Source organism: Plecotus auritus (assembly GCF_963455305.1).
Source record: "Plecotus auritus genome assembly, chromosome: 2".
NCBI classification, from domain to species: Eukaryota; Metazoa; Chordata; class Mammalia; order Chiroptera; family Vespertilionidae; genus Plecotus; species Plecotus auritus.
This window is the reverse complement of record NC_137771.1, coordinates 21,011,552-21,038,903: the sequence shown is the minus strand read 5'-3', so window position 1 is coordinate 21,038,903 and position 27,352 is coordinate 21,011,552. Positions and strand designations below refer to the sequence as shown.

Sequence of the window (27,352 nt, the reverse complement as noted above, 5' to 3'; positions counted from 1 at the left end):
CGTTTTAGTGGGGTTTCTTAACCTTGAACTCTTAACATGTTGGGCTAGATAATTCTTTGTTGTAAGAGACCATCCTATAAGTTGTAGGATGTTTAGCAGCATCCTTTCCTCTGCTAGCAGCTCCCCGCTCCAGTTGTAACAATTAAGAATGTCTCCAGACACTGCCAAATCTCCTCTGGGTGGCAAAATCACCCCCCAGTTGAGAATCACTGTCTTACAATGAAATCTCTAATGTAATTTTTTTTACTTTGCACCCAGTAATATGAATAGGGGTCACTGAAGAGGCTCCTTGCTCTACCAGAGAAACTAGGCAGAGAAGTGAAATTGTGAGGTAGAAAAGTCTTTTAAAATATCAAAAATACTTTAAACAGAGAGAGAAAAGCAATCAAACATAAGTCTTTGCAAAGTATAGCTTCTACACATCCATTTAGGTTTGCCTTTCGCTAAGATCCCTCTATTAAAACAACAGCTAATATTTTCATTTTAGGTTTAAGAAAAATGTTTCTGGTCCTAAATAAGTTTCAATTTGCACCTCTTGATCTAGAACAATAATTTTGAAATTATCTGTGGTAAAAGACCATTTTTTCTTTCTTTTTCTGTTAATCCTCACCCGAGGATATTTTTTCCATTGCTTTTCAGAGAGAGTGGGAGGGAGGAAAGAAGGAGGAAGGGGGGGAGGGAGAGTAAGATCAATGTAAGAGAGATCATAGGCTGGTTGCCTCCCGCAGGCACCCAACCTGGGGCGGGAAGCAAACCTGCAACCCAGGTACATGCCTTTGACTGGAAATCGAACCCGAGACCCTTCATTGCCCAGGCTGATGCTCTAACCACTGAGGCATGCCAGCCAGGGCTATATCCTATAGATTTTTTTAAAATATATTTTTATTTATTTCAGAGAGGAAGGGAGAGGGAGCAAGAAACAGAAACATCAATGATGAGAGAGAACCATCAATTGGCTGCCTCCCACATGGGGGACGAGCCCACAAGAGCCCTTAAGAGCCCACAACCCAGGCACGTGCCCTGACCGGGCATCAAACTGCCTGGGAATCGAATTGCGACCTCCTGGTTCAACCACTGAGCCACTCTGGCTGGGCTATAGCCTATAGATTTTTAAAAGATTACCTATAATAATATAGAACTGCTAACACTAAACACTAAATACACTTTGTTTAAAGACTCATTAACTTCATTTAGTAAGAGAAAAATAAAAGTACTATCTAAAACAGGTTGGGCCAAATCCTGCCTACTGCCTATTTTTTGCAAGTAACGTTTTATTGGAATACAGCACGCCCATTCTGATTCTCAAATCAATGAGCCACACCAGCCAGGGCACAAGACCAGTTTTTAAATGTCCAATCTACTGCAGACCGATACGTGGTCCTGCTGTGTGGACTGGTATCAAACCAACTCATAGACCAGTACCCGTGTGAAGACCACGGTTTGAGTCACACTAGCTAAACTTTAACTTCTACTGAGTAGTTTAAATACCTTTGAACTCTTCAATGACTAGCATTTACAAGCCAATTTATGATGTTTTGATGATCTTTTTGTTTAAGAGACAGAAAAAAAGTGATTTTACTACCTTTTGAAACATAACTATGCTAAATTAAAGGAAGAAAAAGGGATTCCTTTTATTTTTTCAAAGTTCAAAGGAAACTGTTTTGTTTGCATACTTCGTTTCCTTAGGGATTTCTTTGAAAATCCCTTTTGGATACCTTAACATAAGACAAAATTATGAAAGTGCCTTAAATATTTTAAATCCCTAATATTTCCTGCTCTTTAGCCCTTTAAAGAAGTACAGCCTTTTGTTAGAATAACTGTATGGCTGCTAAGTGGGGAAAAGCAGACTGGTTTTAAAAACCTGTACTTCCACAAACTCCTCTGTCCTTCCGGCGGATCTTTTCAAAGGTAAGCACTTTAGAAATATAACTTGTTTAGCTAGGCTTACACTTTCCCTCCAATTAAAGTTCCATTCATAAACCAAGTGAAAGAATGTCAATGGTAGTTACAGTCCCAGCAGTGTGGCCTTTGGAAATGGCTCGGAAAAGCAGGGGAGAATTTTTAATTTTGCCCAGATGATTTGTTTTATGATCACAAAACAGGTTATATGTGTGTAGAGAATTGTCAGATACCAAACTAAGCAGGGAAACCATCCAGACCTGGGCTCACAGGGTCCCTTCTCGGGGCAAACTTAAAATTTAATTCAACTGGGCAAGTCAAAGTGCCATAAGAAGGCTTTGAGCTTATTTCCATGCTTATATGCACACAAACATCCCCAGCTTTTACAGTTGCGGTCTTAGATTTAGAAAGTAGCTTTTACAATCATGTATAAGGCAGCCCCGCCTGCCTTGTACAATAAAGCTTTCTCTTAAATACTTCGGAAAATTAGAATATGGAATTCATTAGGAGAGGCTTGGCAGAGGTAAAATTATTCTCAAAACTTAATACATTCTTGCCCACCTTTTCAGGGAAAAGAGGATGACCACAAAGGAATGCAGAGATTGAGACACTATGAGGACAAGCGTGGGGGTTTTCTTATCTTTCTCCTAACCAGAGTTCAGGTGCACAACAGGAAAAACAGGAAGCCTGAGGGCCAGCCTTGACTCACTCAGAATTAAGGGAAGGTCAGCAAAGCCCTCAGAAATCAAGGGCACCAAACTAAAAACTCATTAGTCCTTTGAGTCACAAGATCCAACCTCTACTAGGTCATCTAACAAAAATGCAAATATATTGACACTGAAAAAAATGTTCATCTCAGGGTTCCACAAAACTGAACAAATGATGTCTTTCAACCACAGAATGAGCAATAACAAATTCCAAAACCTCTCCCCACCAATCTACTGCTACATGAGTGTCTCTCGATCTGTTAGGTTGGGCTGAATTTGTGGTCTGTCGTCAGAATCATCGCCGGCAGGGTCGTTTTCCTCACCAGACTCCACATAGATTGGCCAATCATTGTCTGTGTCACTCTTTTCTTGGCTTTCGGATGAAGCCTCCACCAGGCTAAGGTTGATGGGCATCAAACTGTACTCATCATCATGTGTGTCTGCAACACAGGTGCAGCTGTCACACAGCCCAAAGCGCCTCAGCCCCTGTGACAGGTGATTCGTGAAGGTTCTTCTGCAGCCCTTGCAGATGATTGGACAGTTGGATCTGTGGACCTAAAACCACAAGTAGATACAGTTAATGTCACAGAAATGGGTTTGAGCCGTGACCTTCAAGGCCCCATGTGATGTGGGCCCTGGTTGACCCTCCAACCTCGTTTCTCTCCACTCTTCCCCTTATTCCATCTGCCATATTCTCAGCCTCACCAAGGTCCTTTCCACCCCAGGGCCACTGGACATTGTGGAATGTGCCCTCCTCCCCATTGCCAACCCCTGCTCCTTACTAATGCCTTTCAAAGAAGTCTTTTCTGATGCTCCAGGACAGGTTAGCCCCTCCCCACCCCAGCTCTATAGTCTCACCTATGCTTCTTCCTTGATTATCTGTGGGGGATATGTTCCCAGATCCTCAGTGGATGCCTAAAACCGCAGATAGTACCAAATCCTATATAGACTATGTTTTCTCCCATACATACATACCTTTTCACTTAAAAGAAGCTCTTTATGGCTTTCCTTTGGCATATCCAAATTGCCAGCACGCTAGTCTTGTGTTCTGGGGCCATTATTAAGTAGAATAAGGGTTACATGTGCACAAGCACTGCAATAGCACAACAGTCAGCCTGATAACCAAGACAGCAACTAAGTGACTAATGAATGAGCAGGAAGCACATACTAGTATAGTGCGGAGACACCATCAAAGGGATGATTCACATCCTGGGTTGAATGGAGCACGGTGCGAGAGATTTCATCACACTACTCCAGTGGTCGGCAAACTCATTAGTCAACAGAGCAAATATCAACAGAACAACGATTGAAATTTCTTTTGAGAGCCGAAAACCGACTTCTGCGCATGGGCCACGAAGTTTCAATTGCACTGTACATGGGCGCCCGCACGTGGTATTTTGTGGAAGAGCCACACTCAAGGGGCCAAAGAGCCGCATGTGGCTCGCAAGCCGCGGTTTGCCAACCACTGCATTACTCAGATCATGCAATTTAAAACTTACGAACTATTTATTTATGGAATTTTCCATTTAGTATTTTCAGATCACAGTTGACCACAGGTACCTGAAACTGTGGAAAGCTAGACTGTGGATAAGAGGAGACTACTGTATTTTTAACAAATCCTTGGTAAAATTCACTAAACTGCAAGTTCCAAGCTGGTTGTCCTCTGTCACACACGTTACTATATTCCTAGTGCCAGGCATATTAAGGGCACTCGGTGAACTGGCCAGGATTTTAAGCATGGCTTCTATGTACCTTGGGTTGTTTAGTTATTAGGGAGGCAGATTTGCTAGACAGTGTGTTCCCCAGATGTGCCAGCCAATGCTTCACCCTTGCCTTTTATATTTCCTCCCCACAGCCCCAGGGGGCCCCCTGTGTAAGGAACTATCTTTCAAATGTGTGCACTCTTCAGGAACTCCAGTCAAAAAGGGCTCTGTGAACCAATCAGAGCCTCTCTTCTGGAGTGAGGTACATGCAAGCAGCAGAGAAAAAGAGGCTGATGCAGAAGAAGGGCCAAAAACATGAGACCCAGGTTGCTGGAGCTGCCATTACATTCTGACCAATGTCCCTGGTTCCCATTAGGTTTCCTGGGCTTCCTATGCTAAACCTCCACACTTGAGCCAACCTGAGTGTGTATCTTATAACCTTTCAAACTGCCAGGGCTTGTATAATGTGGAAAAAGAGAGGAAATGAGGATTCCAACCAATCAAACATCTTAGAAGCATCCAGGGACCTATTGCTGCCAAGAGAGACTGTAGATATAAATTGGGAGGAGCAGAGAGTGGGGGGAGGGGGGGGGAGACAAACAAATAAAAACTTAAGTCCTTGGGAGAAGGCCATTCTCACACAAGTATGCTGGAGCCAGTACTGACAGCAAAGGCAGTAACCTTGCACTTATCTTCAATCTGGATTCTTTTTTTAAAAATATATTTAATTGATTTTTTACAGAGAGGAAGGGAAAGGGATAGAGAGTTAGAAACATTGAACAGCTGCCTCCTGCACACCTCCTACTGGGGATGTGCCCACAACCAAGGTACATGCCCTTGACCGGAATTGAACCTGGGACCTTTCAGTCCACAAGCCGACGCTCTATCCGCCGAGCCAAACCGGTTAGGGCTCTTTTTTTTTTTTCTTTAAATATATTTTATTGATTTTTTACAGAGAGGAAGGGAGCGGGATAGAGAGTTAGAAACATCAATCAGCTGCCTCCTGCACACCTCCTACTGGGGATTTGCCTGCAACCAAGGTACATGCCCTTGACCGGAATCAAACCTGGGACCTTTCAGTCCACAGGCTGACGCTCTATCCACTGAGCCAAACCAGTTAGGGCTGGATTCTTTCAGAACCATAATTCATACCATAAAGTTTTCCTCTTAAAGTGTACAATTCAGTGGTTTTTAGTAGTCACAAGATTGTGCAACCATCTATTCCACATTTTCATCACCCCTGTGCCTACTAATAGTCACCTCTTTCCCATTCCCACCTGCCCCCAGCCTCTGGCAACCCCTATCTATTCTCTATCTCCATGGGTCTTTCCATTTTGCACATTTCATATAAATGAAATCATACAGCCCTGGCTGGTTTGGCTCAGTGGATAGAGTGTCAGCCTGTGGACTAAAGGGTCCCAGGTTCGATTCCTAGGTTCGATTCTGGCCAAGGGCACATGCCCAGGTTGCGGGCTTGATTTCCTCCCCAGTAGGGGATGTGCAATAGGCAGTCGATCAATGATTCTCTCTCATCATTGATGTTTCTCTCTCTCTCCTTTCCTCTCTCAAATCAATAAAAATATTAAAAAAAATAAAAATAGCCAGAACCGGTTTGGCTCAGTGGATAGAGCATCAGCCTGTGGACTGAAAGGTCCCAGGTTCGATTCCGGTCAAGGGCATGTAACTTGGTTGCGGGCACATCCCCAGTGGGAGGTGTGCAGGAGGCAGCTGGTCGATGTTTCTCTCTCATCGATGTTTCTGACTATCTATCACTCTTCCTTCCTCTCTGTAAAAAATCAATAAAATATATTTTAAAAAAATAAATAAATAAAATAAAAAATAATAAAAATAAATGGAATCATACAGTATGTGGTCCTTTGTGACTGGCTTCTTTCACTTAGCATGTTTTCAAGGTTCATCCATGTTGTAATGTGAATCAGAACTTCATTCCATTTTATGCCTGAGTAACATTCCATTGTATAGATACACCTTTTGTTTGTTCATTCATCAGTTGATGGACATTTGGGTTGTTTCCACTTGTTTACTATTATAAATAATGTTGCTATGAACATTTGTGTGCAAGTTTTTGTGTGAATGTGTGTTCAGTTCTCTTGGTTATATACCTAAAAGTAGAATTGTTGAGTCCTATAGTAACATTATGCTTAACTTTTTGAGGAACCGCCAAACTGTTGTCTATAGCAGCTGCACCATTTTACATTCCCACCAGCAATGTATAAAGTTTCCAATTTCTCTACATCCTTGCCAACACTTTGCTATTATCCATTTTTTGATGATAGTCATCCTAGTGGGTGTAAAGTGGCATTTCATTATGGCTTTGATTTGCCGATCTGACAAAAATATAGGATACTTTTGATTCATTCACACGGGACAACTATTGTGTTGGCTGTTGCCAGTTTTTAATTTGACAATCTAAGGGGAAAGAGGTCAGTGCCCCTGACTACACAGTCAGGCATTGCATGTTTTAAAAATTCTTGCAGCACACCTATGTGCCTCTTGCGGCACACTGGTTAAAAATTGCTACGTTGGACAAATGTCAGGAGCCACCCACACACACACACCACAAAAGATTTGCCAGCTCACTTACGCTCAGGGCATGGCTCCGCAGGTGCTCCTGTCGAGTGAATCTCTTGCCACAGATCTCACAGGGGTAGGGCCGCTCACCCGTGTGTGAGCGGATGTGCCGCTTAAGGATGCCCTTCTGTTTGGCAGTGTAAGGGCAGAAAGGACATCTGTGGAGCTTGATGGGGACCACCAGCACATCACCTAGGAAACCAAATAGATTAACTTAGCTGTACTGTAAGCAGTAACAACATTGGCCACGCCTCTGATGGGTGAGATCTGGGGCTGCAGAATGCCACCAGCGCAGATCATGAAGGTGGGTCAGACCTCTGGACTAGGATTCACGTTTTGACAGTAGCTCCTCAGAAGAGCTTCCAGACTTGTACAGAAGAGGTTTGCTATGATGCAGACTTAAATTGTTGGAATTCACATTAACTCTCTATATCTGAAATAATCAAATATCCAGGAATTCACTTAAATCTCTTTCCAACTCTTTTTGTTTGTTTGTTTACCTTGCTCATACAACCACTAAGGTGACACATGTATAGAAAACTGTTCCTTTCAAGTTACAGGAGTTACCCTTACTGCAGCGTTCCAAGACTTGTTCCCTCTATTCATGCCCTTCGGGATAGATATATCTGGAGCTTAGGGAAAGAAGGGAAGAACACAGTTTTGAGAGGCAGCAGATTGGAGTGGTTGCTTTACCTGAGCCCTGCCTCTCTCTTGAGCACTCTACTTCCCTTAACCCATAGCCCACACCCCTGGGTTGGAGGTGTGTAGGGTCTCTTTTGTGCTTCACTGTCAATGCCAGACCACTGTCCCTCCTTTGGCCTCAAAAACTCTAAGATCTTGCCCAGCTGGTGTTGCTCAGTGGTTGGTTCCAGGTCAGGCACATGCGCAGGTTGCAGGCTCAATCCCCAGTATGGGGTGCGCAGGAGGCAGCCGATCAATGTTCTATCTCTCCCTCTCCCTTCTACTCTCTAAAATCAATAAAAATATACATATTTTAAAAACCACAAGGTTTTTTGTTTTTTTAAAAAATATATTTTATTGATTTTTTACAGAGAGAAAGGGAGAGGGATAAAGAGTTAGAAACATGGATGAGAGAGAAATATCTATCAGCTGCCTCCTGCACACCCCCTACTGGGGATGTGCCCGCAACCAAGGTACATGCCCTTGACCGGAATCAAACCTGGGACCCTTCAGTCCGCCAGCCGATACTCTATCCACTGAGCCAAACCGTTCAGGGCCCCAAGGTTTTTTTTAAATATATTTTTATTGATTATAGCAGGACATTATGCTTTGACAGTATCTGCAAATGCTGGGATGAGCAACATGGATATAGAACTACTAGTGACCCGGTGCACGAAATTCGTGCACATTAAAAGGGGATTAATTAGAGGAAATAATTTAATATTGCTATTTGCCCTTTCTCTATAATAGAAGTGTCAGAGATGAAAGAAAATTAGTAAAATGTATATGAAAACCTTCCTCCTGTCAGAGTCTGGGGCTCACCACGGGACCCAGAGTCAAGTCCCTGCCCACCCACATGCATCTCAAAATCGCATGAGACCCAGACCCGGCCGGCCCCCCCACATTGGGCTAGATCCAGACCGGGCCAATCCAACCCTTGTCAAGCCCTGCTGGGCAGGGGGCGTAGACTCAGGTCCCCTGGCCTGGCGCCAGGACGGGGGGCGTGGCCTGAGGTCCCCCAGCCCAGACTGGGGCGGGCGGCGTGCCTCGAGGTCCTCTGTCAAGCCCCGCCAGGTCGGGGACACAGCCTGAGATCCCCTGTCAAGCCCCACTAGGTGGGGGGAGCAGCCTGAGGTCCCCTAGCCCAGCACCAGGACAGGAAGCGCACCTTGAGGTCCCCCGTCAAGTTCCGCCAGGTGGAGGGCGCGGCCTGAGGTCCCCTGTCAAGCCCTGCCAGGCGGGGGGTGCGGCCTGAGGTCCCCTGGCCTGGCACTGGGGTGGGGGGAGCAGCCTGAGGTCCCCTAGCCCAGCACCAGGACGGGAAGTGCACCTTGAGGTCCCCCATCAAGCCCTGCCGGGTGGGGGGGCATGGCCTCAGGTCCCCTGGCCTGGCACTGGGGCTAGAGTGTGGCCTGAGGTCCTCTGTCAAGCCCCACGGGGGCAGGGGAGGGCGTAGCCTCAGGTCCCTGCTGATTGCTCATTAAGGCTCCTTATGGGAACTTGGCCTCAGCTGTGGGTGCAGCCATCTTTGTGACAGAGTCAATTAGCATATTCCCTCTTTATTAGATAGGATTATTAGATAGGACTGACCATCTCCTTGCCCTGGTCTCCCAGCTGTATACTATCTTGTGCTGAGGCCAAATTAAGCTCCCTAAAGCACAGCTCCTGTCTACTCCCAAGCTCAGAAACTATGGAAAATCTCCCCTGTGCCTACAGATAAAAACCTCATCTCTTAGCATTCAAGATTTTCCATGATCTGACTCTAGTCAATTTCTTTCTATGTCTCTTCTTATCCTCAGATGCCACATTCATAAAGCCTCCCTGATCTCCCAGTAGGAAGCCAGTTCTCCAGCTTTTGGACAATTATGAAACTCACACTTCCATTTGTCTTCCAGCCCTAGTACCTTTAGATCATGTGATTACACACGTCTTACCTCCTCTAAGTTCTTTAAGGGCTGAATTCATGTCTGACTTATCTTTGTAGCTTCATCGAGAAGCTACTCAAATATTTGAGCAAATAAATGAATGACTAGACCGGCTTGCGTGGCTCAGTGGCTGAGCGCCAACCTATGAACCAGGAGGTCATGGTTCAATTCCCGGTCAGGGCACATGCCTGGGTTGTGGGCTCAATCCCCACGGTGGGGCATACAGGAGGCAACCTATCAATGATTCTCTCTCATCATTGATGTCTCTCTCTCTCACTCTTCCTTCCTCTCTGAAATCAATAAAAATATATATTTTTTAAAAAATGAATGACCAAACAAATCAGTCCTACTCTGTGCCTTGGCACTTAGAATAAGTTTAGCCTGGAGTTGTGTGAGTGGAATAAAAACCTGGCAGACAACAGGTATGGCCAGGGGCCAGGGTGGCTGCCTTGCCACAACACCCTGTAGTTGGAAACCTGACTTTATAGGCTAATAGACAGGACTTGAATGAAGGTGGCATACAGCTGAATTACTTTTTGATACTTGTACATACAGGCAGGGGGCGTTGAAAGACAAAATCATTGCACTGAAATCCTCTATCTTGAGCTGCCTTCAGTTTGTTTAATGAGTGAAGTGAAGCCAGCCCAGGTTTCTAGTTTTAGCTGTGCCACTTACCAGCCCTGCATTCTCAGGAAACTCACTAAACCCTTCTGAGTCTCAGTTTCTCTACACTTCCTTTGCCAAACTCATGGACATGACGAAGGTCCAATGAATGTTAAAGAGTGATTACAATCTGTGAAGTGCTATTACATACACGGAAATGAAATTTCAACAAGTTCCCATAGTGTGTTCCGTGAAAGCAGCTGCTACCTTCTAAATGTTGGTTAAGACAGTGTCTCTGAGAACCCGAAACAGCATTTTTAAGTTTTTCAAGTCTAATTTTAATCAGACATACACAGTGTTCTTGCTTCAAAAAAATGAAATTAGCCCGGCTGGCATGGCTCAGTGGTTGAGCATCGACCTATGAACCAGGAGATCATGGGTTCGATTTCCAGTCAGGGCACCTGCCTGGGTTGTGGGCTCGATCCCCAATAAGGGGTATGCAGGAGGCAACCAATGCATGATTCTCTCTTATCATGGATGCTTCTCTCTCCTTCCCCCTCTCCCTTCCTCTCTGAAATCAATAAAAAATATTTTAAAAAATGAAATTAAAAAATCTAAAGACAGCTCACTAGTAACAAATAAAAGCAGCTGATCTCCCTTATTTAAAATACTTTCACTGTTCCATGTTGAAGGGTGAATAAGAATTTTGATTCATTAGTTTCTTGGCTTCGGGTTCTTCTAGAAGCTACAGGGTACTTTTATCAGGAAGGTGACAGCCAAGTGTATTTCTATCTCCTATGAGACATTTTACAACACAATTAGCTCACTATTACGAAGAGCTAAGTCATCTTTCAGAATTGTTCAGGAACATAATCAAGTTCTCTTAAAACAAAAAAGCCTAAAAAAGTATATAAGAAATTTATTCACATGAAGAATTAAATATTGAATGTCCTGAGAGGTTAGATTGCTGTCAGACATGGAACATGGTCATAGTAAAATGGAACTTCCAGATTATAAACAATGGAAGATAGAAGAGTTACCATTAAAAACTATACAGGAAAAGCTGGCTGTATGAGGGCTATGGGGACTGCAATAAAGCTTGGAGATACATGGGTGGCTTAGCAAACAATGTTTCCTTTGTTAGTTCATTATTAAAAGGATTTAAATGGGGATTTGCTGCATTTGTGGTAGCTATAGGGGCTGAATATTACCTGGAATCCCAGAATAAAGATAAAAAGCATCACTGAGATAATACCTAGAAGTATCTTAGTGGCTTAACTCTCTTATAAAAATAAGATTTCTTCCCTGGCCCAGTGTTGCTCAGTGGTTGAGTTTCAACCTATGAACCAAGAGGTCACTGTTCGATTCCGGTCAGGGCTCCATCCCCAGTAGGAGGCAGACAATCAATGATTCTCTCTCATCATTGATTTCCTATCTATCTCTTCCCCTCTCCCTTCCTCTCTAAAATCAATAAAAATATATTTAAGAAAATAATAATGAGATTTCTTCACTGTAGCCTACTCATCTGGTTGGTTGTCTCTTAAAAAATACTAGTAAGGCCGAAACCGGTTTGGCTCTGTGGATAGAGCATCGGCTTGCGGACTGAAGGGTCCCAGGTTCGATTCCGGTCAGGGGTATGTACCTTAGTTGCGGGCACATCCCCAGTGGGAGGTGTGCAGGAGGCAGCTGATCGATGTTTCTCTCTCATCGATGTTTCTAGCTCTCTATCTCTCTCCCTTTCTCTCTGTAAAATATCAATAAAATATATATATTAAAAAAAAGGGTAAATTAAAAAATACTAGTAAGATTCAATAAAGAATACATGTGCCAGCCATGGCTGGTGTGGCTCAGTTGGTTGGGCGTAGTCCTGTGCACTGGGAGGTTGCCAGTTTGATTACTGGTTAAGGGCACATGCCTGCATTTCAGGCTCGATCCATGGTAGAGGCCACTGATTGATGTTGCATTCTCATATTGATGTTTCTCTCTCGCCCTCTCCCTTCCTCTCTGAAATCAATAAAAATATATTTTAAAAAAAACAACAGAAACTTACTCACATGAAGCCAAATGCCAACTCTAAAATATTCTCAAATACATCATACCATCAACCATGACGTTACGAATGTCTGTTATGCGTCAGGCACCATGGTTGACACAAAGAATAAATTTCCTATTATATGTGAGAAAAAAATTATGAAAACCATCTCAATTGGTCCTCAACCCTGTGAAAAAGGCAAGACAGGGATGATTAGCTCCTGAACAAACAAGTTCAGAGAGATTTAATGATTTAACCAAAGTCCCACTGCTGGTTAGTGGAAGACAGTAGATTCTTTCCATTTCTTCAAACTGCCCTCAACATGCTTATACTCTAGTTGGAGAGGTGAAATACTAACATACATGAAGAAACAATGCCCTACTCAATACCTATTGATTGTGATGGTGGTGGAGATAATGCAGTGATAGTGATGGTGACGGCAATTAGTGATGATGATGGTGGTAATGACAATGATGATGATGATGATGGGAGACTGTAAGGTACAGATGTGGGTGCTAAATGACCAGCAGAGATGATGAATGCTAATGGAACTCACCTGAATCCTCGCCATACCAGTCAGCCTGGACATCCATCATGGAACTCATGGCTCCTCCTACACCATCTGGTCTTCCCTCCAAACTCCGAGAAAAGTGATGATCCGCATCATCTTTGCTCTGGACAGCACCGTTGCGCAAGAGGGCCTCCAAGAATTGCTTCACGTGGTAGTTACCGTAAGACACGTCCATGGGATGGCTACTGGGCAGACCCTCCTCCATGTGGGCCAGGTTCAGTGGAGCAGCATATTGCTGGAGCTGCTCACCAACCTCCACCTGCTCCACTTCGTCAGCATCAAACTCCACCTTAGGCTCTATCTGCTTGGGCAGAGTAGAGAGGTCACTGTCAGCTGAGCCGCTGCCCTCGCTGTCTTTCACCACCGGTTCCAGGGGGTGGCAGTCACCACAAGGGGATTCCTTTGGACAGTCCACACACTCTTCTTCCTTGGCTGTAGAGGAGACCAAGCTCTTGGTATCACAGGAGGCCCCTTCCGTGCCTGAACTGGGGCTCCCACTGTCAACCTGATGAGCTGCTGCAGCTGCAGTTGCTGCTGCCACCGCTGCAGCCACAGCAGCCTCCTTCTCCATCTTTCGGCAGATATCAAAGGATGACCTGATATAGGTCTTGCAGAAGTTTACCACATCATTCATCTGTAGGTAACTGGCGGCCGACATAACTTCAATCACGTTTTCCCCACACAAATCCAATTTCCCAGAATACAGGAAATCTAAGATGATGGAAAAGGCATCGGAGGTGACAATGTCCAAGGAGGCGGTGCTGTGCCGCCCGCTGTCCTGGATATAGTGAATGAGCAGGGCTCGGAAGTAGCCGCTGTTGGCAAACAAAATATTCCTGTGGGCTTTAAAGATCCGCCCTTCCACAATGATGCTACAGTCACAGAAAAAATCCCGCTTTCGCTGTTCATTCAACTCCCCCAAGAGCTTGGCATAATAGGATTGCATCTCCATGTCTTCACCAGCTGCTGCTGCTCCGGAGTAGCCTGTATCTCTGCCAAGATTTTTAAAAAGTTGATTCACAAATCTCAACCTTACAAATAAGATGTTCACTTTTAATATTTAAAAAAAAATTTTCCCTGCCTGGCTGGCATGGCTCAGTGGTTGAGCGTTAACTTATGTACCAGGAAGTAACAGTTCAATTCCAGTCAGGGCACATGCCCAGGTTGCGGGCTCAATCCCCATTGTGGGGCATGCAGGAAACAGCCAATCAATGATTCTCTCTCATCATTGATGTTTCTCTCTCTCTCTCCCTCTCCCTCCTTCTCTGAAATCAATAAAAATCTATTTAGAAAGAAAAACTCTTTCCCAAACATTGGTTCAGTAGTGTCTTTATGATGTGGGCTGTTTTGGACTTAACAGAAATAAGAGGTTATCCAACTGAGTTAATTTATGATAAACAACAATTGTGTGTAGGCCCAGTACATAGTGTTTGATTCTTTCAGTGAATTTTTATTAAAACTCTATGACAAAACACCAATATTGTCCCCATTTTTCCAATAAGGAAATTGAAACTCAAAGAAAATAGGAGCCCTAGCTGGTTTGGCTCAGTGGATAGAGCGTCGGCCTGCGGACTGAAGGGTCCCGGGTTTGATTCCAGTCAAGGACACATGCCCGGGTTGCAGGCTCAATCCCCAGTAGGGGGCATGGAGGAGGCAGCCAATCAATGATTCTCATCATTGATGTTTCTGTCTCTCTCTCCCTCTCCCTTCCTCTCTGAAATCAATAAAAATATATTTTTTTAAAAAAAGAATTACAGTTCGGTCTACAGCATCCTGATTCGGAGCTTAGAGACTGGCAACTAGTCTCAGCTCACATCTATTATTATCACTTTGTGGAAACATTGGTGAGTTCTTGGGCTTGCCAGCATGCATTCACCATTCAGCTTTGATTGTAAACACCCATCCCCCAATCTTGGCCAATGATCTTTGCATCTAGCTGGTGCCAACCCCAGGCTCCACCCTCTGACCACAGTGATTGGCTCAGAGATGGCCACATGGCTTGGTCAGAGCCAATAAAAAGCAGTGAAATGTTTACTAGTCTTCCAAAAAAGACTATGAGCAGGTGGGATGTGAGGGATGCTGCTGTCACACCAACACGGGAACCAGCCCAACAAAGCCCAGCCCAGGCAGGAGCAACAGATAGAACCCATCTGAGTCCTAACTCCTGCTGTGCCAGAAGCCAATTAAGTCCCTTTGCTAAGCTGGTCTGAGTTTGGTTTTCTATCTCTTGCAACTAAAGGACTCCTAACTACCCTTGGTTCACTCTTCTGTATTTCTATGTCCTGGCCCTTGTCCGTCTGTGGACTACAAGCCCTCTGAGGGCATGACCCATGTCTTAGTTATTTGATATCCCCCACAGCACTGGGCAAATACTTTGGACAGGTAGGTTTGCTAAATACAACGGAATACTGTTTTCATAACTGCTAAGTAGAACCAATATAAATCAAATTCCAAATCCTTCTGCTAAAATCCCACCTGTATATATGCCTTCGCACTTATATGCATGAATTTTTTTCTGGAGGGTTATATAAACAAATTACCTTCTTCCCGGAGCTCCTCCTCCATCTTTTCCCATCACACAAACCATAGAGCCATCCATCAATACCCCTTTTACTTACTGACCCCTTGAGCTCAGAGGAGTTTCTATAACCAAGTACATCATCTCCCTTTACTGAAATCACAAAAAGCCTAGTTAGAGCTGCCGACCATAGCTAACAACTCTTTAGCATGCTTCCTTTCTACAAATGCAGCACAACAATGCCTCACCCAACCAGAAGTCAGGCACTTTCTTCCCCCCAAAAGGGTCCTTTCACTGGCAAAAATAGATTCTCTAAGGCCTAACACACTAATGGCACAGACTTTACTCATAAAAGACCCACCACAACCTTATTAAAGGGCAATTTACCCCTACTTACACATATGGATAGCGAGTGATGCATTACGTTTGGAAACTAGAGAGTCAATTAGGAAGAGAAATGAAGAGGAGCCTCTATAAGCAAGTAAACTGACAAACTTAAAAGTGAGAACTGACAGGTGGGAAAAGGTAAAACAGTTCTAAAAACTACACCTAGGGATTTTTAAAGTGTCAGCCTGAGGCCACTTAGCTAAGGGTATTAAAGGCTCCTACATATTCAAAATGGCCTAAGGACATCACTAAATTATAGCTCAGGGCTATAATTGTTGGACCTAAGTCATCAAGGAGACTTTTATATTTTTATATTATTTTAAACTCAAAGAAATTATGTCATAATTTTGGAAATTATAATTGAAAGTAGTTAAAGTTAACATTTTGGTTCAAAAAGGAAGGGAACTGTCAGATATCTGAAAAATTCTACTATTCCCAAATAAATCAACCCTGTAAATTTTCACAGGATGACTGTTTCACTGCCATTCTCACCTCTTCCAATAGCTCCAAGCAAGCCTTCCCAGCAGTTCCTGCCACTGCCTTTCACAATCAAAATGAGCCCTAGCCGGTTTGGCACAGTGGATAGAGCATCAACCTATGGACTGAAGGGTCCCAGGGTGGATTCCAGTCAAGGGGACATGCCCAGGTTTCGGGCTCAGTCCCCAGTAGGGGCATGCAGGAGGCAGCTGATCAATGACTCTCTCTCATCATTGATGTTTCTATCTCTCTCTCCCTTCCTCTCTGAAATCAATTTTTTAAAAAATGGTAAGGGAGCCCTGGCCGGGTGGCTTGGTTGGTTGGAGCCTTGTCTGGTACACTGAAAGGTTGTAGGTTCTATTCCTGGTCACATACCTGGGCTGTAGGTTCAATCCTTGGTCGGGGTGACTCTGGAAGGCAACCAATCAATGTTTCTCTCCCACATCAATGTGTGTGTGTGTGTGTGTGTGTGTGTGTGTGTGTGTGTGTATCTTTTCCTCTTCCTGTCTCTCTAGAAAAATCAATAAAATCACCTCCTCTGGTGAGAATTTTAAAAAATGGTAAAGGAAAAACAAGATATAGGAAAATGCTACATCTAAATACCACACTGTATTCTTCCTCAGAATTTAAAGAAAACCTTGTCTGACTGGTAAAATTACATTTTTTAATGTGACGATATCCACTATTGATGGGAATATAATTTTGGACACCATTTTAGAGGGGAATGTAGCAGTATTTACCTCAGCTTAAACTGTACAGATCTTTTTTTTTTTTATCCTCACCCGAGGATATGTTTTATTGATTTTTTAGAGACGGGAAAGGAGAGGGAGAGAGAGACATAGATATGAGAGAAACATCGATCTGCTGCCTCCCACACACGCCCCAACTGGGGATTGAACCTGCAACCTATGTACGTGCCCTGACTGAGAATCAACCTGCAACACACTCCAACTAACCAAGCCTCCCAGCATGGTACAACCACGTTTTTAATGAGTTAGAGTTGTGTGTTTTTATGTGGAAAAGGCCACTAAGATATAGGTAAAGAGAAAAAGACAAGATGCAAACTGTACAGCCTGATCCCATCTGTGTATATGGTTTTGCTGATACATGCATAAATTTTTTTTCTGGAAGGTTATATAAGCAAGCGTTAACAGCAGATGCCTTTGAGGAGAGGGACTATGGTTAAGAGATGTGTGGAGGGACCTTCCCTTTTCCTTTGCAACCTCTGTACTGTTAGTATGTTCCACTATATACCTGTATTACTTTTATTTTTATTTTTTAACAAAGAAAAAAAGGAGGAGCAAAGGGTAAGTAGTTGGCAAACCAGAAAGATAAATATCTAAGTAGGCACAATACTTCTGAACTTGTAGAATGGTCTTATCTCCAGGGCCTCCTCCCAGGGCACTTCCATTTTTTTCTCTGGAAGATGCTCCTTTTCAACAATAGTACCCAAAATCCATTTCCTTTGGCTTTCTCTCTACAAATATTCTAAATTCTATTGGCTCATGCAAATACTCCCTGACTTTGCAAAAGTCTATCCACATACTTCCTTCAAACCTTTCCTCAGTCCTGCATTTGGCATATAACGTGAAACATTTGTTCAAATTAATCTGACTTGTCTTGGTGCTCTGCATCCCTGGGACATGCTGAGGACCACCCCTTCTTCTCCCAGAAAAGAAGCTCTTCGGGCACAGTGCTCTCAGAAGTACATTTATCCACACTCTGGCAGGGACCCTCCCAACCTTCCCACTGTAGCTAGTAACTTATAAACAATGTCTGACACAAGGAAGATGCCAGGAACATTAAAATGAATCTAGTACTTTATAGTGCCAGTCCTTCAGGAGAGGGCAGTGCCAACACTACCGCCTGCAGTAAAGCCCCACAGTCCCCTGAGGGGATCCTACCTAGCCAGGTCACAGGACTGTCTTCATTCAGGCACCAAAAGCAGCCTTGAATTCCAACCACTGACTCTGACACGTCTCCTCCAGGTTCACTGACCTGAGAATAATAAAAACCTGCTCATCAATTGTTAGCATTCTCTGAGCACTACTTCTCATGAGGCAACTGTACAAAGTACTTTACAAACACTGATTGATTTTAACCTTACAATAACCCAATGCAGTAGCTACCTCGTTACATCCTCTTTTTCAGAGAAAATTTCAGTTCAGATTTACAGACAACACGCCCAAAGCTCAGATTGGAACTGAGATCGGTTAGATCCCAGAGCTGACATTCTTAACCATGCCAACCTGACTCCCCAAACCCTCCAGCACACAATAAGAAGGCTTGGGAAGTCACTCCTTTCCCCGACGCGTGGAGTGGAGGAGAACGACAAGGAAGAAGTTTCCATTTACACAGAAAGAATTTCAGGGTCAGTTGAATCTTTGGTTCACCTGCTACATTGTTCACAGCACCAGGGGATCCTCCCCGTCCAGAGCCAGACGACCGGAACTAGTTAATGGACTCTGTCTTCGGCCCGGAGGGTGGGGAACCGAGGCCTGGCCCCTCCCGTGGCCTCCGCGGACAAAGTGACCAGCGCTGCGGTGAGCACTGCCTAGCGCCCCCGCAACATCCGGATGAACCTACGCCCCACCACCCGGTGGACCACGCGGGGGACAGCCCAAATCTAGGGAAGGAGAGGGATCTGCCCCCACGACCCCCCTCCCCACACTAAGGGGAGGCTGGATGGGAGTCGGTCATCCAGCACGGGTTTGCGCGGCGGGGATCCCCGGAGTCGCCAGGGCCGGGCGGTCGGAGGGAGGCCGACCGAAATGGGGCTTCCTTGCCCGCTGACCCCCGGCCAGGGCCGACCTTCGGGGTGCCCCAAGCCAATGAAAGCGGCGGCGTGACCCCGCTTCTCGGATCTCACCTTCCAGTGGGTTCCACCAGCACCGCCACCAAGCTACGCACACAGACACGCCCCCCGCTTTCATTCACTTGTCGCCTCCTCCGATGAGAAGCGGGGCAGCCAACCAATCATGGGTGTGGCTGGGCTCGGGAAGGTGGGCCTTCGCCCTGCAAGTTAGTCAATGGCGGGGCGCCCTCTCCGGAGGATGCGCACTGAAGGCTCCAGTGCTCGTGGGGTGATGGGAGTTGTGGTCTCAGCGTTGGTTTTTCGGTGAAAGATATAGTGGACAAAACTACAAGTACCAAGATGCCAAAAGGGGCAAGAACCAGCGCTTGTAAAAGGCTGGAGCTTCGTTCGGTCTTCTGAGTCCCACTCGAGGGACCTGCGAAGTATTGATCTCTTTGTCCGGAGAGCTAAAAGCGCGTCATGCATATTAATGCAACCTAGGGAGTAGGAGCTATGACTTATCCGTGCACCACAAAAAATTTGGAAATCAGTGAAATGGTTTAATCTGCTCAACAGGTTTTGATTGAAGACTAGCAACACTTTCTTCCCTTGAAAGGCTTTCAGGTTCATATATACTAGTGAAACACTTAAGTAGTCTCACAAGCCCGGCGGCGTGCTCAGTGGTTGAGCGCTGACCCGTGAACAAGGAGGTCACGGTGGGGGCGTGCCCCGGGTTGCAGCGGCTCTATCCCCAGCAGGGGGCTTGCAGGCTGCAGCGAATCAATGATTCTCTCTCATCGCTGATGGTTCTAACTCTCACCCTCTCTCTGAAATCAATAAAAACATATTTTTAAATAGTGGTACAAGGTGCTAAGTAATGGTACAGGCGCGTTCTGGAATGGCTGTGAACAAGACAAACCAGGTTGCTGCTCTCAGGGAACGTAGTTCTAACGAGGGGTGTATTCGTCTGTTAGGGCTTGCTGTAGGGATGTATCACAAACTAGCTTAAACGATAGAAATGTATTGTCTCACAATTCTGGAGGCTAGAAATCCAAAATCAAGGTGTTGTCAGTGTTGGTTCCTTTTGAGGGCTATGAAGAATCTGTTCCTGGCCTCTCTCCTTGGTTTGTAGATGATCATCTTCATGTCCACATGCCATTTTCCATATATATATATATATATATATATATATATATATATATATATATATATATATATATCTGTGTTCAGATTTCCCCTTTTTAAAAGGACATTAGTCATATTGGTTTAGGGGTTCACTCTCCTCCAGTACAAAAGCCATCTTAACTAATTACAACTGCAGGCAGAACTGTAAGCAGTACATCCCATTGTCCTGAGGTCAAGATCTATACCATTTCACAGACAGTGACGAATGATTTGAGCAGCTCAGAGAGAAAGATTAGAAGTTCACAACAAAGAGGTTTGGGAAAGATGGATTCCCTAGAATGATCCTAGATCATGAGACAGCAGGTATGCCATATGAATGCTCAATATGGGCCCCCAACTTGTTCAATGGGTTCGTGGACAAGGGACCAGGATGACAGGGGTGAAGAGCAAGGACATCCCCTCACTAAAGCCAAGCTGCCAACACCACTGCTGACACCCAGTTTGCCCACAGCAGCAACCAGCCCTGAACCCCTGAGGGCACCAGCCAGTTATTTAGAGGCAGATTGATTGCAAAGGATCATGTCCCTCATGATGGAGACAGGATTTTGTCTCACTAGAAGAGTTGCTTACTCTGGATTTAGATTTGCTTTCCTTGCCTTGCATGCCTCCACCAGAACCTCCATGTGTGGACTTAATCAACAGTCTTGGTATCCCACACAACATTGTTTTGATCATGGAAGTCATTTCACAATAAAGAAGTGAGACACTGAGCTGACACCCACAGGATTCACTGGCCTTACCATGTACTCCATTAGCCAGCCTTCTAAAATGGTGGCAAGGTCTATAGAAGGCCCAGGCAAGGTACCCTCTGTGAGACAGAGAGCCATCTACAGGGTGCAGTAATGCTCTCAGCCAGTGTGCTGTTTCTCCTTTAGCCAGATGTTACATAGTTCAAGAACCAAGGGGCTAGAGCTAGATGTAAGGAGAGTGGCTCCACATACAATAACTTTTTTAAAAATATATTTTATTGATTTTTTACAGAGAGGAAGGGAGAGGGACAGAGTGTTAGAAACATCCATGAGAGAGAAACATCGATCAGCTGCCTCCTGCACACCTCCTACTGGGGATGTGCCCACAACCAAGGTACATGCCCTTGACGGGAATCAAACCCGGGACCCTTCAGTCCGCAGGCCGACGCTCTATCCACTGAGCCAAACCGGCTAGGGCTACAATAACTTTTTGACTCACTCAAAAATTATTTGCTTCTTGGTGCCATGGCTATAGGGAGGGGAGGAATGCTAAAAGCTTTTAGTGTCTAAGAGAGGACCAAGTGCCTCCACCAAGTGGATACAAATTTTCCACTAAACTGAACTGTTGAACCTACCACTCAACCATTTTGAATACTTCCTGCCGCTGAACAGAAAGTGAAAAAAGAAATCAAGGTTATTATCTGGGGTTAAAAACTCTGGCTATCAAGAGGAAATAAGTTGTTACCATAGCATAGGGTTAGCGAGGCTTAGTGATAGACTCAACTGTATCCCTAAGGATCCTGTTCCTACTACAAGTCCTGTCATCAAAGTTACTGCAAAACTACTGCAATTCTATATGAGAGAACCTCCCAGCGCACATGTCTCTCAGGGAGGAAGGGTTGGGTCTCTTCCGAGGGCCAAGAACTTGACCATCTGTTCTGACTGAAGGCAGAAGAAACCTGGAAAAGAGTGAAGAAGAAAAGTCATAAATACAAGATCAGCCTTAGAATGGGTTGTGGAGGTGAGGATGATAGTCTCTATTTGAACTTCCTTCCTCAAAATACGTATTTACACATTTTAAATACTTTCCCTTTCCCCTATTATTGTCTCTAGGTAGTCATCTAAGGAGAGTAACTCCACCATTTAGTCATAAAGTGCAGATTGTTGAGAAAGGAATATAAGAAAGCTAGAGGAGGAACATCAGAGCCTTGAGGTACCTTCCTAGGGAATTAAGTTGTTTTCTTTCTCAATTATAGGACTGATATCTGCTTTCTGCTAAGTGGGAAGCAAATCTAAGTTGGGACACAGGGGTATGTGTTTGGCAGCAGGTGGGGTACATAGGGCAATTGATGTTTAGGCCACCCCCACTGTAAGGAAGGAAAAACTTGCTGGCACTACCTTTCCAGGTTCAATATTTGAGTCTATGAAATAAACTGACAACAGGCAGATTAATAGGAGAAAAGGTATACAAATTTATTCAATTTTAAAAAATTGATTGATTTTAGAGAGGGGGGAGGAGAAGAGAGAGAGAGAGAGAGAGAGAGAGAAACAGCAATTTGTTGTTCTGCTTATATATGTATTCTTTGGTTGACTCTTGTATATGCCCTGACCAAGGATCACAGCTACAACCATGGCATATTTTAGGCAGGCATTTCCTGAACTCCTAAAGCACCCAACCCCAGTCTCCCTTTTGGAAAAACACTGTCTGTTGTCACAGTAAGAAGGAAATGCCAGTTCTCATCTCCCACTGCTGTGTCCTTCTGCAAAAGCAGAGCGGGCTAGATCTTTCCTCTGCCTACTCTCAGATACAGCCAAGAAGCAGGCTGGTGATGCACGAGTACCAAATAATGCTGGAGGCATTGGAAGACTATTGTTGTTATTATTATTATCTAATAATTGTGATTTTCAATCTTTTTCATCTCATGGCGCACATAAACTAATTACTAAACTTCTACAGCACACCAAAAAATATATTATCTTTTTCACCAATCTGACAAAAAAAGATATAATTTTGATTCATTCACATGGGTCAGCTATTGTTGTATTGGCTGTTGTCATTTTTTTGAAAAGGGAAAAGAGGTCAGTGTCCCTGACTAAATGGTTAGGTATCAAATATTTTACACAATCTTGTGGCATGTTGGTTGAAAATAGCTGATCTAATCAATGCAGAGAAAGAGGCTCTGAAGGGTAATGTGGCTTGCTCCCCTGAGCCAGTCGACAGGTCACCTTCTGGGAACCTTGGTGACAGTAACCTTGCAGGAGCCAGTCCTCAGCTCTTCCTTGGCAACATCCTTTGCTCTTTGGACCACAATAATCCACCTCCCGGGTGGTTCTAAAAGTTACAGGACACAAAGGATGTCCCCCCTTTTGTAAATTATAAAAGAATACATATGGTGGTCACAGATGGGGGAGAGGGGAGGGCATGTGCTGGAGGGTGGAGGGGACTGGGGAGATGTCAATGGAGGGGAAAGGAGACTTATGAAATACTTTAAACAATAAAGAATTTAAATAGAAATAAAAATAAAGATTTTTTTAAAAAAGAATACATATGGGAGGTTGCAAGGAATAGGACTTGGCTCAAGATCACACAGCATAGGTCCTGGCCAGTCGACTCAGCTGGTTAGAGCATCCTCCTGATACGCCAAGGTTGCAGGGACAGGGAACATACAAACATCAACCAGTGAATGCATAAATAAGTGCAAAAACAAATTGATTTTCTCTCTTTCTCCCTGCCCTCTTCCTCTAAAAATCAATGAATAAATAAAAATTAAGCCCAGTGGTGTGGCTCAGTGGTTGAGCACCGACCCATGAACCAGGAGGTCATGGTTCGATTCCTGGTCAGGGCGCATGCCTGGATTGTAGGCTCAATCCCCCGTGGTGGTTGTGCAGGAGGCAGGCGATTGATGTTTCTCTCTCATCACTAATGTTTCTATCCTTCTCTCCCTCTCCCTTCCTCTCTGAAATCAATAAAAATATATTTTTAAAAAAGACTGCACAGCACAGCATGTTAGTAGAGCAGGACCAGGGGAGTACTGGTAAAAGTTCAACAACTGTCTTAGAAGGGGGGCATGATATGTACTGTTTGTAGATTTTGATGATGTGAACACTCCCACTGTCATCGATTTTAAACTATCAATGTTTAAACACCACTGAATGCAGAGTTGGGAAGAGATGTACAGGAAGAGGCACAGTATTATATAGTATTTCCACCATATAGATACAATAAATTTGTCACTTCAAAAGCATAGATAATAGTGAAATGTATAAAAATAATTATGTAGTGTGAGTTTCAAATTTTTATTACCTTTATTTTTTATGTAATCTATTTATTTGTAATTTTTTATCTTTTTAAAAAGAATGGATTCCTGCCCAGCCGGCGTGACTCAGTGGTTGAGCACCGACCTATGAACCGGGAGGTCACAGTTTGATCCCCAGTGTAGGGTGTGCATGAGGCAGCCAATCAACAATTCTCTCACATTATTGATGTTTCTGCCTCTTTCCTTCTCCCTTCCTCTCTGAAATCAATAAAAATATATTAAGGGAGTCCATTCTTTTTTAAAAATATATTTTTATTGATTTCAGAGAGGAAGGGAGATGGGGAGAGAGAGGTAGAAACATCAGTGATGAGAGGGAATCATTGATCAGCTGCCTCCTGCATGCTCCTCACTGTGACACACTTCGAAACCCAGGCATGTGCTCTGACCAGAAATCGAACAGTGACCTACTGGTTCATGGATTGATGCTCAACCACTGAGTCATACCAGCTGGGCATAAGTTTATATCATTTTTAAAAATAATGGCTGTGCTAAACAGCCAGCTTGTAAAATTCTTGAAATGTTAATAGTCAGTTCTAGAAGGCTGAACTAGAACCTTTCTGCTGGACTTTAGGCATGCCCTGTGCTGTCTCTACCAGCAACTTAGGCATTTTCATTTTTCATGGGCCCCATAAATTATGTAGCTGGTCCTGCTGCCAAGGGTATGGTGGAATCTCCACCACAGAAATAGGGTGATCTTTGGGAATGTCACCTCCCAGGATCATCCCAGGCCTTGTTGCCTTTCACTGAGGAAGCCCAGCCTCTCTAGAGGAGCCAGAAAGACATCCTGGGGGCCACTCCTGTAAGACCTGCCTGGCACTGGCAGCCAGCTTCACCTGAATGAGTCTACAGCACCATCTGGTGGCAACTGGGTGTCAGGGCTTCCTGGGAGTCGAAGCCAGGAGGATCCTGGAATACCAGTATCCTCAGTACAGGAGTGGGGATGTGAGTAAAAGGATGATTTGAGGGTCAGGGATGGGGCGAATTTATGCATTCATACTTTGCCTAACAGCTAGAAGAGAGCTTAGAGGTCCAGAGGGCATTGAAACAAACAATTTCAGAGAGAAAAAGTGACCAACGCCCACATCCAGAATGAAAATCTACATCTGCTGACTCCCAGTCCAGTGTTCTTTCAACATATCTTTTATTTATTTTTATTTTTATTTTTACTTTTTAAAAATTTCTAATTTGTTTTAGGTTTCTTTTCTTTCTTTTTTTATAATACATTTGGTTTTTTAAAAATATATATTTTATTGATTTCAGAGAGGAAGAGGGAGATAGAAACATCCATGAGAATCATTGATTGGCTGCCTCCTGCACGCCCCCTACTGGGGGATCGAGCCTGAAACCTGGGCATGTGCCCTTGACCAGAATTGAACCCGGGACCCTTCAATCCACAGGCTGATGCTCTAGCCACTAAGCCAAACCAGCTAGGGCTCAACATATCTTTTAATTCAAAAGGTGCTTATTAATGCTCTACCAGTGCCTACCATTGTGTTAGGCTCTGAGGACAAAGGTAAGGGGCTAAAACAATAATAATTACTTCATTGAGGACTTTGTCATATGTGTTGGGTGTTTTACTTATTTTACTCAATCCTCGTAACAATCAGGAGTCCTGTTTCCATTTTATTTTATTATTATTTTTTTAAATATACTTTATTGATTTTTTACAGAGAGGAAGGGAGAGGGATAGAGAGTCAGAAATATCGATGAGAGAGAAACATCGATCAGCTGCCTCCTGCACACTCCACACTGGGGATGTGCCCGCAACCAAGGTACATGCCCTTGACCAGAATCGAACCTGGGACCTTTCAGTCCGCAAGCCGACGCTCTATCCACTGAGCCAAACCAATCAGGGCCATTTTATTTTATTATTATAAAATTATTATAAACCTTTATTGTTCAGATTATTACAATTGTTCCTCTTTTTATCCCCCCATAGCTCCCCTCTACCCGGTTCCCACCCCACCCTCTGCCCTTACCCACCCCCCCATCCTCATCCATAGGTGTACGATTTTTGTCCAGTCTCTTCCCACACCCCCCACATCCCTTTCTCCCCAAGAATTGTCAGTCCACTCCCTTTCTATGCCCCTGATTCTATAATATTCACCAGTTCATTCTGTTCATCAGATTTTTTATTCACTTGAGTTTTAGATTCATTTGTTGATAGATATGTATTTGTTGTTCATAATTTTTATCTTTACCTTTTTCTTCTTCTTCCTCTTCTTAAAGAATACCTTTCAGCATTTCATATAATACTGGTTTGGCGGTGATGAACTCCTTTAGCTTTTTCTTATCTGTGAAGCTCTTTATCTGACCTTCAATTCTGAATGATAGCTTTGCTGGGTAGAGTAATCTTGGTTATAAGTTCTTGCTATTTATCACTTTGAATATTTCTTGCCACTCCCATCTGGCCTGCATAGTTTCTGTTGAGAAATCAGCTGACAGTCATATGGGTGCTCCCTTGTAGGTAACTAACTGTTTTTCTCTTGCTGCTTTTAATATTCTCTCTTTGTCTTTTTCTCTTGGCATTTTAATTATGATGTGTCTTGGTGTGGTCCTCTTTGGATTCCTTTTGTTTGGGGTTCTGTGCGCTTCCTGGACTTGTAAGTCTATTTCTTTCACCAGGTGGGGTAAGTTTTTGGTCATTATTTCTTCAAATAGGTTTTCAGTATCTTGCTCTCTCTCTTCTTCTGGCACCCCCATAATTCGGATGTTGGTACGCTTGAAGTTGTCCCAGAGGCTCCTTACACTATCTTCATATTTTTTGGATTCTTTTTTCTTTTTTCTTTTCCTGTTGGGTGTTTTTTGCTTCTTTGTATTTCAAATCTTTGACTTGATTCTTACGATCCTCTAGTCTGCTGTTGGATCTCTGTATATTATTTTTTATTTCAGTCAGTGTATGCTTAATTTCTAGTTGGTCCTTTTTCATATCCTCGAGGGTCTCACTAAATTTATCGGCCTTTTCTAGAAAATTCTTGAAAATCCTTATAACCGTGGTTTTGAACTCTATATCCAGTCGTTTGCTTTCTTCCATTTCTTTCATTTGTGACCTGTTTCTGTGTCTCCGCATTTTGGCTGCTTCCCTGAGTTGATAGAGTGGCTTTGTGTGCTAGGTGTCCTATAGGGCCCAGTGGCTCAGCCTCCCCAGTTACCTGAGGTGGACACTCTTGGTGCACCCCTTTGTGGGCTGTGTGCACAGTCTTGTTGTAGTTAAGCCTTGATTGTTGTTGGTATCACTGGGAGGAATTGACCTCCAGGCCAATTGGCTGTGA

The 27,352-nt window shown here is 44.0% G+C and overlaps 1 protein-coding gene and 1 pseudogene across 3 annotated transcripts; one reads left to right on the top strand and one right to left on the bottom strand.

Annotated features, from left to right (window-relative positions):
* Positions 1-596: 596 nt before the first annotated feature.
* Positions 597-19,071, bottom strand: ZBTB8B (zinc finger and BTB domain containing 8B). Of its 2 annotated transcripts, XM_080657967.1 has the most exons (5): positions 18,965-19,020; positions 18,000-18,093; positions 12,699-13,705; positions 6,915-7,093; positions 597-3,161 (listed from the first exon to the last, which is right to left on the bottom strand). In XM_080657967.1, exons 3-5 carry the CDS (start codon positions 13,663-13,665, stop codon positions 2,844-2,846), a joined length of 1,464 nt encoding a protein of 487 aa, XP_080514093.1. In that variant the 5' UTR covers positions 13,666-13,705; positions 18,000-18,093; positions 18,965-19,020; the 3' UTR covers positions 597-2,843. The 2 variants fall into 2 exon arrangements, with proteins under 2 accessions (XP_080514093.1, XP_080514092.1); XM_080657966.1 differs by lacking the exon at positions 18,000-18,093 and having other exon boundaries at positions 18,965-19,071.
* LOC308242555 (NADH dehydrogenase [ubiquinone] 1 beta subcomplex subunit 3-like) lies at positions 11,087-11,357 on the top strand (annotated as a pseudogene). The gene has a single exon. The product of its transcript is annotated as an NADH dehydrogenase [ubiquinone] 1 beta subcomplex subunit 3-like (transcript).
* Positions 19,072-27,352: the final 8,281 nt, after the last annotated feature.

Coding starts and splice junctions, on each gene's coding strand:
- ZBTB8B (XM_080657966.1), bottom strand. CDS start 13,665: ATGGAGATGCAATCCTATTATGCCAAGCTCTTGGGGGAGTTGAATGAA. Junction 7,094..12,698: donor CTGGTATGGCGAGGATTCAG/GTGAGTTCCATT, acceptor TTGGTTTCCTAG/GTGATGTGCTGGTGGTCCCC. Junction 3,162..6,914: donor TGCGGAGCCATGCCCTGAGC/GTAAGTGAGCTG, acceptor TTGTGGTTTTAG/GTCCACAGATCCAACTGTCC.